The sequence below is a fragment of the Lampetra fluviatilis genome, chromosome 4 (genome assembly GCF_964198595.1).
Source record: "Lampetra fluviatilis chromosome 4, kcLamFluv1.1, whole genome shotgun sequence".
NCBI lineage: Eukaryota > Metazoa > Chordata > Hyperoartia > Petromyzontiformes > Petromyzontidae > Lampetra > Lampetra fluviatilis.
In genome coordinates, this window is record NC_136278.1 from 4,171,964 (window position 1) to 4,186,526 (window position 14,563).

General features: G+C 46.2%; 1 protein-coding gene across 18 annotated transcripts in view; it reads right to left on the minus strand.

Annotated features, from left to right (window-relative positions):
* Positions 1-1,443: 1,443 nt before the first annotated feature.
* Positions 1,444-14,563, minus strand: part of LOC144931502 (transcription factor COE3) — a 152,884-nt gene continuing 139,764 nt past the window's right edge. For 6 of the 18 annotated variants that reach the window (XM_078855416.1, XM_078855410.1, XM_078855408.1 and 3 more), the window contains 4 exons: positions 10,080-10,265; positions 7,048-7,248; positions 5,236-5,283; positions 1,444-4,285 (listed from right to left, as the gene is read on the minus strand). In XM_078855416.1, coding sequence (XP_078711542.1) covers positions 4,254-4,285; positions 5,236-5,283; positions 7,048-7,248; positions 10,080-10,265 — 467 coding nt within the window. In that variant the 3' untranslated portion in view covers positions 1,444-4,253. The remainder of the gene's footprint in view (positions 4,286-5,235; positions 5,284-7,047; positions 7,249-10,079; positions 10,266-14,563) is intronic. The other 12 variants (XM_078855419.1, XM_078855418.1, XM_078855417.1 and 9 more) reach the window with 5 other exon arrangements.

Consider the following 14,563-nt stretch of genomic DNA (forward strand, 5'->3'; position numbering starts at 1 on the left):
ACTCGCCACTGATTTGAGCCTTGCCCGAGTATCGAACTTCAGTGGCCGGGTTTATAGTGCAGTGCGCAAACGACTGTGCCACCTGCTCCACTTGTCAGACGTTTCAGGAGTGGAAATTGATATCAGCAATGTGTGGCTGAGGCTATATCGAGGTGTGCACAAGACGTGCATATCTCAGGATTGTGATTCTAGTTCTAGTACGGTGAAGTATGGTCAAGCAAACCTCACGGCTGAAGGCCTTCATCCAGCAGCGGATCGCCAGAGCTGAACATTATTATTATTATCACCAAAAGATGTTGCCCAATTTCAGACCAAATTATATCATTTTGCTGTGTCCATGTCGCATCGCCGTGATCTCTAAATGCCCTTTGATATCACGAGTATCAATGTTATGCTCATTTAAAGCAATGCATGCTTCGTAATTTGTCTTTAGTGTATATTTTTTTTCATAGGTATAACAATTGAAGAATCGCCACATGCTTCTGTTATGTATTGCAAATGTGCAATGTAGTAATAACTACAATTATGTAGTTATTGTGGATCTCGGCCTGCCCATACTTCACCACGCTGGTCAGTGCAGATTGGGCCAAGGGGTTGGCGAGAACATGAGTGGCTCTGATATCGCTTGCCACTGATGAAAGCCGTTCCTGCGGTATTGAACTTGGCTCACCGGGTTCACAGAGCAGCACGCTTTCCACGGTACCATCTCCTCACTCTGCGTTATTTAATACTGTCGTGTAAAAAATACGCGCGACACATTTTTCACAGACAAGAGATACTTTAATTAAATATTGTGTAAAATGCAACACTTTTTATACAGTCCAAATTTTTTTTGTTTTTTTTTAGGGAGAAGAAAAATGTACATTTAAAATAACATATTAATAACATTTTAAACGTATTTGACCATGTCCTAAATAGCGAATCGTTTACTAAAAAGTGATAGCATAGTGATGGTGCGGCGTGGGCTGAAATCTGTCCGTGTGCATCGTAATTCACAGGCCTCCAATGTCCAGTTTGTCTTGGGGCTGCTGGACATCAAAATGTACAGCCAGAACTCTGGACAACTGGGTGCTTAATAAACACGGCACTTAAAAAGTGTAACATCTAAAAGAAAGATACAAAAATTACATTTTGGCGCAAAAAAATGTAACAACAACAAAAACAATGCCAACGTGAAGACAATGCATTTTGATTGGATTTTAAAGACCCCTTTTCTAATCGCGCCAATGTTCATTGTGACCGTTGGTATTTCATCGCGTGTGTCGGGTAAAAGAAGAAAAAAAACGTTGCATTAAACGTGGATTCTGGTTGGCATTCGTATCCAAACATGGAAAGGGACAGCGTATACGTGGCAATACACCCTCTTTGCCACAAATAAACAAAACATGCATTCAAATAATGTCTCAAATTATCAGACAATAAATTAATGTGCTGAACTGTATTACTATTCTCATCATTATCGTCGTCGTTTTTTTTTATTGCACTGCAGAGAAAATGAAACAAGTTAAGCTAAGTGTTGGGGGATGTCTACATTTTTGAATTTTTAAATAAAACACAAGGAATAATTTGATTACATTGGTATATCACATGAATTTACAAAATTCTCATCTTAACACACGGATATTAATAGTTAAGTTGCACGATTGATTGAAAATAAAAATCAAAAGGCACATTTTATTAAAAGCACACGCTGTCCCTTTGAAGACGTAAAAAAAAACTTCAATGCGCCACTGATCTTATGAATTTGTTCATTATTAATATTTAATGGCAGCCTCAAACCTTGATCAAACACTTTCACAACAAATCATTAAACATAAAAAAATACAAAAATAAACATTGACTTTTGTATGCACGGGCATATCTGTGCAAGTCGCGTTGGCTACAAGTTCACGAATATGGCAAAAATGAATTACACTCACAGAAATCTATACAGGCGGGGAACACCCGTGAAATCATTTAAAAATGGTTCATGCGATTTTTTTTTTGTTTATATCCTCGCAAAAGTTTTTTTTCATTTTTTTGCGTTTTTTTGTGTGTGCGTGTGTTCGTTTTCTTAATTACACCGCTACATCTTGTCTAAAGTAAGCGATAAACGTGTGCTACAAAAATGAACAAACATCACAGTTTGCGCTGACCACTGAGAGATAAATACAGTATGTATAAAGGTTATTTTACAAAAAAAACGTGACTCGTGCTGTTAAGAGGAAACTGGCAAAGGGAAATTATTTTTAACGATTATTAAGACTTTCTTTCTGAGCTCCCTGTCCAAAAAGTGAGAAAGCAAAGAGCACAATTGTTTTTTTTCCGTTTAACGCGGCATAACAGTATATTTTAAGACATCGAAGTATAAATATTGAGCTACCACTTTTTTTTTGTCGAAAATCACCAAACTACGAAGCTATGGTCAAAAGCACACTACAAAAAGAAAATTAACAGGGGTGCGGGGGGAGACGAGGAGGGGTAGAGAGAGAGAGAGAGGGCGAGGGGGAAAGTAAAGATTACTAGTACCAGGTCAAATACTTGACAAAACCTACGCCAAAGAGCCAAAGGTTATCACTACTGTACAGAGCTTGCAAGAACAAGGTTGTTGAGTATTTTATTTCAAAGGAAGCTCTAAAGTAATCATCGAATTTCTTTTACACGGCGAAAGTGTTATTGTCACTTATTTTCTCTTGTTTAAACTTTTTTTAAACCGATTTTTTTCCAAGCACTGTGCTTTTGAAGGCAACACACACGTGCACGCACGCACGCACACACACGCGCGCGTGCGCGTACACACATACACAAGTTTATATAGCATTCACAATTTCTATTCTTTTTTTTCTTCAAAGATTTTTTTTTACTATAATACAGATAGTGATTATTAGAAGATTCCCAAGCCCATTTGTTTTTACACCTTTGCCAACGTTTTGTTCAGGTCTCAAGTGTTGCTTGCGTACAAGCCACATGCTTTGAAACTCACGACGCATCTGACTGTACAAATGTTGAAGCGTCACACGGCATTGTTGTCGTCATTTCAGATTTTGCAAACATCACCCAAGAAAGTTACGAATATTCCACGAAATGTGTTCTTTTTTGTATCTGCATTCTGGACCGTGACGAAAATGATCGCCTAATTACATTCTCCAAAACAAACGTTCCACATTTGTCAAATTGTTTTTAGCGAACATTGTTCGTATTGAAAAGGGTTTTTTCCAGCGGCATTTTTACATGCTACAATATTAATGTTGCTGAGATATGCCACCACACATAGAAAACAGACAAGCTAACATTTATGATGTTTACACCCTGACGCAGTACTCTATGTAAAATACATTTTATGGTACAGAAGTGTTGAGTGAAGCTGTTACATTGTTGTCAAACTATGGCCCTTCTTACGAGCGGATTAAAAAGTTATCCCCCCATCGTCCCGGTCGTGATCTTTTACCAAAGCGTGGCTTGTGGGCAAACGACATCGTAAACCGAATTTTCCCCGCTTTAAAAAAAGAACAAAATGAAAAAGATGTTCTCCCTTTCTTTCGTTCGCTTAAAACCAAACGCATCATCTTTACAAACGCTAAAAACACACCAAAATGTGAATTTGTAGAATAAAACATCCGTTCACATTTTTTTTTTCTCTCTCTCTCTCCCCTTCATAGAATTTTCCTGATCTATGTACTGTATTCATAAAACGTCAGACTACGATCTAGGACGAAACTTTGTACCTCTACAGTGCACAAGGAAACGAGAGGACTACTGCCTGTGGTTTATATCGTCGTCGTCGATGTCAGGGGCTTGCGTTTTTGTTCGCTTGCGTTTTTTTTTACATTTTTATATTTCATTAACATCATCATTTTGTAACTTCGACAGACATTTAGAAGTTTCCCTTCATTCACGTGGTCGTCTTTAGAGTTCACACAAGGCCTTGCGCGATTTTTTTTTCCTCGCGTGAACTATGCTTTTTTCTTCCGGTTTGTTGTTGTTCATGTTGTTTGTTTCACCAATGTCACACCGCCCAAGCGCTTTTGTTTGTGTTCGGGGCGGGCGATCGTCGACTTGCAAGTTCCTTAAAAGTGTTGGGGGGGGGGGGGCACGGGGGGTGCATGGGACTAGGGGGAGGGGCGGGGCAGGGGTGGCGTGGTGTGGCAGTGGTAAGTGGAGGGGGGGTTACGTTTTACCCAATATTGGACAGGAATGGATAGCAAGCGCTGCTGTAGAGCTGGGTGATGTGGCGTGCCCGGAGGAAGGTGGAAGGCAAGTGGTTGTCTTTTCGCTCACATTGGTGGGACGACCAAGCCGGACATGGCTGAGGGAGAAATGTGAAGCGGAAGCAGACAGGTATGGAAGACAAAGGGGGCGGGGGGGGGAGAGGAAGGAAAGAAATTGAAACACACGGTTAGCATGATGCACACATTCACCGGGAGTATTTTTTTTTGCAACCAAAAATGTACAACATTAACATTGTTAGTCGATTTATTACGAGGAAAAAAAGTGTCATTATTGAACGTGATTGTCATTTGCTTCGTAGTTTACATGATGGCATGTGAGCGCATGCAGTGCGGACGGATTTATTTCTCTGTTGTTGTGTTTGCGGTGGTGCTCACTTTGTCTGGGCTGTTGAAAAAGAACAACGAGTTATCCTTCCCTGGCCTAACCGGTCAGTCATGGCGTGAAATCTCCCGATGTTTATTGGAATTTGGAAATTAACTGTGGGCGTGTCTTCGTATAAGGGCTTTCATCCGCTGAGTGTTTGGGAGATTTGAAATTAGCACTTGGACCATAAAAATAACTTAGTGACATTGGCTCGAGCTGACCGCCAAATAAAATAGAGCAAAGACGTTCAAATGAAGCCCTGCGAGTGAAAGCTGATGGAAACTATCATGCCCAAAAGAGATTACAGGTAACAAAAAAAAACTCAAAAACATATAATCACAGAATTATATGATCCCTCAAAGTTGGAAGGTGAATTTATTACAAAATAATTAATAATATTACAAATGGACTCAAGTTTTATGGCACACGTATAAACACAATTGATTAAACTCATCAACTAATCTAGCAATGTGAACAGAACTTGGAAATATTTTGTGGGTGAGAGTTGCAAGGAAGAAAGGAGATGGGACAGGGAAATGCAGTGATTTTAAAATATATATATATATTTGGAGAAAACAAAATAAAACACAACAACAGTGAAATGATGTGTATGGATGGAATAAAAAAAGACGTGCTAAGTCTGTGATGCATTGGAATACCCACCTAAAACCGAATCTTTAAACTGCGCAACAAGACCATGTCCAAAATTCCCTGCGTGATAGAGTATAGACAGTGCCTTTAAACATTCATCGATTGTAACATGCCCGAAGGCATTGCGAAGCTGTAGTCGGTTTCTAATTTTGTTGCGATGGAGGCAGCGCGTAGCTAATAGATCATAATCTTGTTAGCGCAGTGCCAAGTCCATTACGCACCATTTACACAGAACAAATTCCAAAACGTCTTACTTATGTCTACTGGTTTCATGTTTCTTAAAAAAAGTAACAAAAATAATAAATAAATGAAATCAAATGAGGGGTGCGAGGGGGGATGCTTTTAAAATTGAGTTTAATGCAAAGAGGAAATTTGCTGGCTATTAGCCTGATGCTTGCGGGTTTTTAACCCAGCGTATAGTTTTGTATTACAGGAAATTGGAAAAGCCTGTAAGTTTACTCAGAAACAAAACTTCTCATTCTCTCATTAAATCCAGGAAAATCTGCGTTAAGAACCAGCAAACGGCACAAGACAGGCAGTGTTTCCTTTACGACGCGGGGATAAGGAAATTTGTAAATTGCGGTTAGAGTGACCGATTGCCCATTATTGAGCCCGCGCTGTTTTACATTTAAGCACGCGAAGAGCGTCACGGCAGGGCGAACGCAAAGCGGCACCCGGGGTCCATTGGCCGACGCGTCAGGGCGACATGGGCTGATGTTAGCGACACGGCGACGTTGAAAGGGAACGATGGTCATGCGTGCATCCATTGTCCCAACAGCCGACGGATGCCCCCCCCCATCAGCACAGGCAAAACAACAGCGGGCGGCGTCAGGAGCAGGTGCTGGATTAGTGCAGCCGCTATTGCTGGCGCGCGTGCGTGCGCGCGTGCGTAGCGCAGCGCAGCCCCCCCCCAGCCCCCACCAGCCCCCCCCCCCGTTGCTGGCGGCTCTCACTCAGCAGCGCGTGCGTCGGGCGGGCGCGCGACGAGCGCGTGCCGGTGACGTCACAGGGGGTGGGGGGGGGGGCGCGCTAATTAAGGCAAAGCACCTCCGTAAGGCGAGATGATGTGGGGGGGCTGGGGGGCGTGGGGGAGGGCGGGGGGAGGGGCTCGACCGTGGCGTGATTACCGGGGCTACGCCCGCGACCCCAAAGGCACGGCCAGCGGTCATTGCGAACGTGGAATTTTCATTGGCAACTGCGGAGCCGGTTTTTTGTTTTTGCAGTTCATGTTTCCCCCACCCCCGCCTCTCCCCCCCCCCTATATTGTCTAAAATTAACTTACAAACTATTTTTTTTTGTAATTTGCGCACTCTCTTTGGTCGATGGCATTCAATTGCATCTGTTTTTATTCTCGTTATGAGAATTGGGTTTGTTTTCCCAGTCTGATCAAAGCCGCCCTTTTGCATTCACAGTGCATTGCGTATGCGTGAGTGCGTGAAATACGGAATCTAGAAATTTCGAATTCGCGCTGTTTGTGTGTGGTTTTGTGTTTTTATTTCAGGGTGGGACGTGCACGTTCTCAAATTAGCCCCATTGAGGGGACAAACGAGGAGGAGTAGGGTCGGGGTGGGGGGGGGGCCAGGCAGGCACATCGGGCCGGAGAATTGTTCACGGAATAAAACCTGCAACGCCACAAAGCCACGGTGATACGGGGGGGGGGGTAGGGAGAGAGGAGGGCATGAAAAAAAAACCGCTTTGCAGTACAAGACCCAGGCGCGTGACTTTCGCGGAAAAAAAAACTAAAGAAGAACAACAACAGAAAGTATGACATTTGTGGCGTTGCAAGTCGCTCGGCATTGAGTCTCTCTAAACGTTCGCCCTCACCTTGGAGGGCATTGCCGGTAGCGCTGGTGCAGTTAGGCGGGGGTGATGCCTGCGGGCGAACCACTGGGGCGAAGGCGCTCTTCTGTTTGACTGCGGAAATCATGTGGGCGGGGGAGAATGAGAAAACGCCCCCGGCCCCGCTACAGTTGGAAGGGAGGGTGATGGAGGGAGGAGCAGCCACGGGGGGGCTTGACGGCATGACTGGTTGGGAGACAGAGGGAAAGAGAGAGAGGCGTCCGTTAGATCGAGCCTTGTGCCCCCCTCTCGTAACGAGACACGTCACCCGACGTGGCTTCGTTTGTGCACTTTTTACTGCGTCGTTAAGTAATCCCGTTTGGTTGTTTTAGTTTATTTGCGTTTTGTTGTCCTGGTTTTTTTTTGTAATTTGTTTTTGTTATCGTTTCTTTTGTTTTTGTTTTCCCCCTTTTTTCGTCTTGTTTTTTTGTTGTGCTGCGTTAAGATGCCGACGCTTTCCACGCCTGCTTTTGCCGATTTTTGTTTTGTTTAGGTTTTGTTTGGGTTTTTTGTTTGTTTGTTAAACGCTGATTGACACAATCATGCCGTACTTTCCTCTGGTGACTAATGAATCAGTGGCCACTCCAATGCATCAGAATAAATGAAGTCCTACGCTGCGGTGAAATGAACGTAACACTGGAAATCATGGAGAAGCAAAACTTGTTAATACGTAAACCAAAGTAAACACGTAAAAAAAATGAAACGAAGGACAAAATGGTATGCAGTACTGGGCCAGGTCATGGCACCGTATATGCGAATAACATTTCGTACTTTATTAAAAGTGAACACATGGTTACTTTTTGAATCATGCATCATCTGCGGCGAGCAAAAAAAAAAGCAAACGTAACCGATGCCAGATTTCGCGTGAAAATTCTGGCACCGCATTTACAGATGCATGATGGATTGCATTTGCTTGAGTCATCACCCTTCCTCGATTTACAATGAAAAAAAAATCTACGCGAGCCTCATAAACATTTTGCGTTTTGCCCGGCGAGGACTTAGCCATTATTAGGCACATGATAATTTATTGGGTCCGCCCACTGGGAGCTATTGAACAATTTTGCGCATTGTACGAGAGCCAGCCCCAAAGTAGTCAATGGACGCAACGAAAAACATGGATAAGTCCACAGAGGGTGCTTTGCGCGGCAGGCATGGTGAGAGTGACGCGCTGTGAAACTAGGTTAATTTGACGGTCTGAACGTGCGCGCCCGTCTGGGGCGGGGGATCTGCACAGTGCCACGGGCAGACCTGGCACGGACGGTCCGTGCGGGGAGGGCCAACGCCCCTGCATTGGCATGAGCCGAGCTTACAAATGAGCTGTCAGGGGTCGGGAGTGCATTACGCCCGACGCTCCCCGCGAGATGGGACAGGCTTACACAGGCTGCCAGACAAGACGCTTAAAGGGCCTTTTGTGCTGACTCAAGATTTGCAAATGAACTGTTGAGGAACGGCGACGTTTGTTTTTTTCTCTCTCTTTCTCGACTTCTCTTTCCCTGAGTGTCAGTGTGGAGACACAAACAGGCGTTCAAACAGCCCCACACAGGCAAAAGAGGACGCCAATGCCTCGGGGCTATGCTTTTAGAGCATAAGGGGACAGATTCCGAACACATGCAACACACAGGAATTGCCAATTAGTTGGGTTTATGAGTCATTTAGGAGCATTAGTAATTCATGAATCGGGGCATGGTTTGTAAACAGTTTGACAGCAACCTTGTTGACATACAGGCTGCATGGGAACTCTAGTAATTATCTGCTTCAATGTTTTAATGCAAGCATACAATACATACTTTTGATAAAAAAAAATAAAAAAACACATTTCGTGGGTGTAGATTATATAGCTCCTAAAAAAAGAAAATCTTTCTTTCTTCCGGTGGCTACTTACGCTGCGCCTAAAACTGCACAATCTCATCGCACAAGCAGCTGCGGATGCTCTAACACAGCGGGACTGTGAGCGTAAATGTTGACAAATGTAGGGTTAATGCATAAATAAAACAAATACGCCCAATTAGCGAGCTGCGCTCATGAAATGTGTTGCGTCGCCACGCGTGTGCGAAACAGCACGTGTGCTCTGCGTGCGCGTGCACGTGCGCGTGAACGAGTGGCAGACGCCACCCCTGGCGTCAATCCGTGCAGAAAATGCACATTGTTAGCGGGAACTCCGGTTCTGAGTAATGACTCATCATAAACATCGATCGCCCAGAAACATGCATTATTCACTACTCGTGAACACTTATTAGGCTCCCTTGCAACAAAAAAAACCCTTCTCGCGTGTTTCCAAAAAAATACATACAGGATCCTATAAGAATTTCAAATTACTGAAGGTGCTAAGGGTTCCTAGTGAGGTTTATTTTATTTTTTCGTACGATACTACGGGGATTTAGTTATACATATTTGAAAGCATTAGGGAAGTTGAGTAGCAGTAATAAAGGCGGCAGCGTCTCTTGCAAGAGACGCGACGGCGCGCGTCTGTTCCTCCAGCAACAGAGGCATCGCCGCACACATTTCTAACGCGGCAACCAGAAACCGCAACAACAACAACAACAAAAAGAAGAGACAGGACCCTCAATCTGCTCGCCATGATGACATCTCAACAACCGACACGCGCCAACAGCGGAGGTGTCTTCGCGGTGCGGTCCCACTGGAACGTGCGGTGCGCGTGCGAGTGCTGCGGTTAACACTTGCCCCAACAGTCTCTGCTGCTGGAGGGGTCCGGGGAGACAGCGAATCTTTGTCCGTGTGTTCACGCGTATGTGTGTGTGTGTGTGAGAGAGTCTCCCCTAGGTCGACTCGACCTTAAAATGAGAACCTCGTGCAGCGTGTTATCATCATGACTCGGTAGGGAGCAGCAAGGGTAGCCGAGCGTGGCGTCGGACAGCCAGTCGGCTCAGCCCCCCACCCCACCCCGCGCCGTGCCGGTCTTCGCAGGCGCTCGCAAACAGAAACTCGCCACGACGTCACAATCCACACGAGGGGGGGGAGGGGGGGCGTCTCTGTTGTCTTCAATGCGCGTCACTCACTGGCATAGGGCGAGCTGGCGGAGGAGCCGTTGAGGAATCCGGGCGAGCCAGGCACTCCCAGGTTGCCCATGCCCGCGTTGCCGTAGCCGTTCATGCTGTTGGACACGGTGTTGTAGTTGGACTGCTGCGGCGTGGAGCTTGGCACGTAGCCGCGCGGGGACACGCTGCTCGTATTGCGGCTGTAACCTGCAAACGGCAGCGAGGTGGTGCGGGTGTTCCGTTATTTGTTTGGTTATCGATGCGTCGATCGATTAATCGATCGGTTAGATTAATTGTTGCTGTTTATGTGTATCGGCAAGTTTTTGTTTGCTTTAGTTCAACAACGGTGGGTGTGCGGTCACGTGGGTGCGTGCATGCGTGCGTGCGTGTCTTTGTGTTGGCACAGTATGGGGGAGGGGGGGGGCACAGGTGGTGCATCTGCCAGTCATCTCGGTCAGTCAACCCATGGCACCTGGGTCTGTCCCATGACACTTCACGTGGCCTTAAAGTACACATAGCCTGGCACAAACGCCGTGGTGACGTCACCGCCACTAAGTAGCAAATGGCGGTTGTTGTTGTTGTTATTGTTGTTCTTGTTATGTGTTTGTGTGCATGTGAGCGTGCCTGTGTATGCGTGGGACACACATGCGTGCGGTTATGTGGTTGTTTATTTATTTGATTGATTGAATCATTCCCTTGTGATTTCAGGAAAGTTTGTTTTTCAGTTAAGCCCTACTTGGGATTATTTTTTGTTTTGCCAATGTATACAGATTTTCGTTTCATTTGGGAGGAAACTGAAGCACCCAAAGTAAAAATGTATGCTACTTTTGAGCGTCGAAGAGTGGCATAGAAAGAAGGACATTCATATTCCATTGCAGAGAGAGGGCTTGATCTCACTTGCTGTACTGTCTCCTGCAGGCACCGCTGCCCACAATCGGGTCTCGAATGCTAATGACGGCTTAAACCGTTCGTGGTCCACCAACTCCACCTCGGAAGCCATCTGATGTCAGATTGACATCGCCAATTCGTGCGGCCGTTTGAAATGCTCCGATGAATTAGTGACGGATTCAGCTATTTTGCTGGGGACATGTTGGAATGACAGACCACTTGCTGAACGCTGCGGAGGATTACTTGGGACCGGCATGGATGGTCACACCGTTGTAGCGGCGGGGACGTGATCTCTCCCAGTGTAACAAGCAAAGATAAACGTGTCTCTGCGGAATAGCAAATAGACAGAACCCGTGGCCACAGTTGGCATGCTGAATGACTTGCCACTAGCTTAAGAATAAAACATTACTCACGGAAATCGATAATTATGGATTGTGTTATGCTAGAAAAATGCAGACGCCGTGCTTGAAGGTTAACATTGTCTCTGACGCATACAGCAAGAAGCCCTTATATGCTGTAAACATCTTCTTGGTTCTTTCGGTAAAGTCACTGACGTGACTGACGTGACTTTACCGAAAGAACCAAGCAGATGAATCCCTGCAGTCACGAAAGCTTTTAATCGAAATGCTGTAAACATTTCGAACTTCTGAATGGCCGCTTTAAGAAAGATGAATTAAAATGTAATAATTTCGAGATATTTATCAATCCACTGCTGGATGAAGGCCACCTCGTGCTGTGTCAGCATTGGGGGTTGTCCGTCTATAGTTCTCCATGCCGGGCAGTGCGGGTCGGGTCCGTGAAGTGACGGGCCGTGAATCGGTGCGGATATCACTGGACTGCTAGTGCTGTGGTGTGCTAACCACTGATGGTCACCCCCCCCTCTTCCCTGCATTTGTATCGCACCAGCGATAGAGATATTACAAATGCACTCGTTGAATTTGTTTTACGATACTGGGGGTCAATTGCCCTAGCGGGGATTTAAACCATGGCATGGAAGGTTGGGGGCATGACCAGTGGTTGCGATTGCAGAGTGAACGCTAATATTCTGGCCAACTCTTTTTTTTTGCCTTGTTCTTGGCCTTGCGGAGCACTAAGGGACTTTGCCTGGAATACCAAGTCACAGATCAGAGGCGCGGCGGAGGTGGCTTAGGTTTAATTTTGGGGGGGGGGGGGGAAATGACAGGGGCGTAAGAGAAAATGTGACCCCGTGGTTCAGGAGGTGACAATTGATGGGATTACAGAGTGAAATCTCCACATTGCGATTCACGATTCAGCCTTCAGTTCGGCGCACGGGAATTTTTTTTTCTTCCAGATCTTTCATCCACGATTGAATGTTCCCTCCAACCCGTACGCGGCCACCCACTACTCCCCCGCCCCCCACCGCCCATCCCCTTTCCAAAGTTCCGCTGATGCATTTTATCAGCGCCTCCAAGACGCCGAATTTCATTTGAGAAACGACAATTGGAAACTTGCACGGACAATCCGCCTTGTACACGGACTAAACGCCTGCTTGTCATGTAATGCACTCCGTCCCGTCTTTGAAACTTGACTCGGTGCCATCAGCAGACAACAAGCCATGACAGACATCGCAAGGCGTCACTGCCTTCCAGTTTTTCATTTATCTTTAAAGCAGGTTTTTTTTCTACTATTTCACATGCGGTAAATGTTTATTTTTTTTATTTTAAATCTGCTATTGATTTAAGCGGTGCGTGTGAGTTAAGGATTTACATATGTTGTGCAATGAGCCATGTGTTTCCTTAAAGACTATTACACAGTGCAGAAACAGATTGTTTAATGCAACTGATACATCTGAATCTTACCGATTGGTGAAATGGCATTTTTTTTGTTCAGCCCAAAACATTACTTGAGGATAATTCACTCGGTACAATACTTAACTTCTATGCCTTCGTGGCAATCGCAAGCATAGTAAAGGTTTGATGGAATTATTAAGGAAACTACGTCCCATTAGAATAAAAAAAAACACCCACCAGCGAAGTAATCCACCTGCATGAGCACATGCCAACATGTTGCATGGCCATGTTTACAAATGAACACCCAACCCGAGCTAGCCGCCCCACTCCTCATTCCTCCTCAACCCATCCCAGTACCACCTACACCCCCCCCCACCACCAACCCCCCCCTACCCCCCGCCCCCACCTCCCCTGTCCTCGTTTCCAAAAATCTCCCACCACCCCCAGTCCACGCACGTGCGTTTGCCCCAATCTAAATCCCATTTTCCCCAGCACTATTGCTCCGGCCCTGTGCGCATAATGTGGCCGCTGCCGCTAGGTTTGGGAGATGCGAGCTAGACAATCATCGCGACCTTTGCAGCCAGCACGATTTCAATCTGCTGTGCGAAGGGCCACAGATGAGCGCTGGCCAGCCGCTCATTTCCTCTTTATTAGGTTTAGAGCGGTGCTGCTGCTGTTTTTTTTTTCTAGAACGAAGAGGGCGGTGGGCTGGAGGTACGGTGAGGTTTGTCGGGCCAGCGGTGATGTCGGGGAGTGATAGAGGTGGCTCTGGGTGGTGGTGGTGGTGGTGACGGTGGGCGGGCAGAGGGGAAGGAAGCGTGAATCACGTGTTGTCGACACGGACGCCACGATGAAGCCATGTGAAATTCGACTTGTGAAAAGTTTCATTTCACGTCCGCGCAAAAGACGCCTGTGCGTGCGGCGCCTGGGAAGGATGGAGGGGAGGGAGGGGAGGGGAGGGAGGCACAAGCTGGTCGCAGCTTACGTGTCTTCTCACTCTTGTCGGCCGCGGAAAGGGGAACGCTCTGAGCGTGGCCGAAATGCAAGCCCAAACATTGTGGAGTGTCTGGCAATACGCTCCAATCAAAGTAAACGGCGATGGACAGCGCCGCGGAATGGCTCGCTCGCATGCACGTGCACTCACGCTCGCACTTAACATTCTCATCACCGGCACGCGCACGCGCGCACAGACAAATCCTGAGCCACGAGTGCATAATTTGTACGTGCCGGCGCGCTCCGGACGTGCTCGCAATGGTATTTCCAGCATTTCAGGAATAAAGGGGAGCCTGGGGTGCCTTGGCTATTACCCGTAATGCATAAATGCAATGCTACCATTCAGGGCCCCCTTAGATTCAATTCGTGACCTTGGCTCAGTGTTGTCAGACACATGTCTACAGGTGTTGATTATTAACCCGTGCACCCACGATCATCGAAACCCGGGGATGGAATTAAATGGTGACAGCGGCAGCCTTGTATTTGTTTCATCCATCAAAAAAAGTGCCCACAACCTGCAGCCGCAATGTCAGTGGTTTTACTCCCTGGCACTGCCTTTAAACGATGGCTGCAACATGTATGCCCCAAATAATGTCAACTGCTGTGATAATCATGAATCCAGTGACTTTGACGAGTGAAAGAATCACATTGATCCAAACGTTGGCCAACAGTTATTGGGAGGAGGGGAAAAAAATCCCACCGAATATAATGTTCTAATTCTCCAAATGTCTTTCTCATCATCACAGCAATGTCATTTGAAACCTCTCCTGTGAGTTCCAGGTGGTGGTGTGGGGGGGGTTGTTTGTCGACAAATGCGAGTGGCGCAGTTGCGTGAGAGAGTGTGAGAGAGTGTGCCCAATGAGGTTTGGTCGT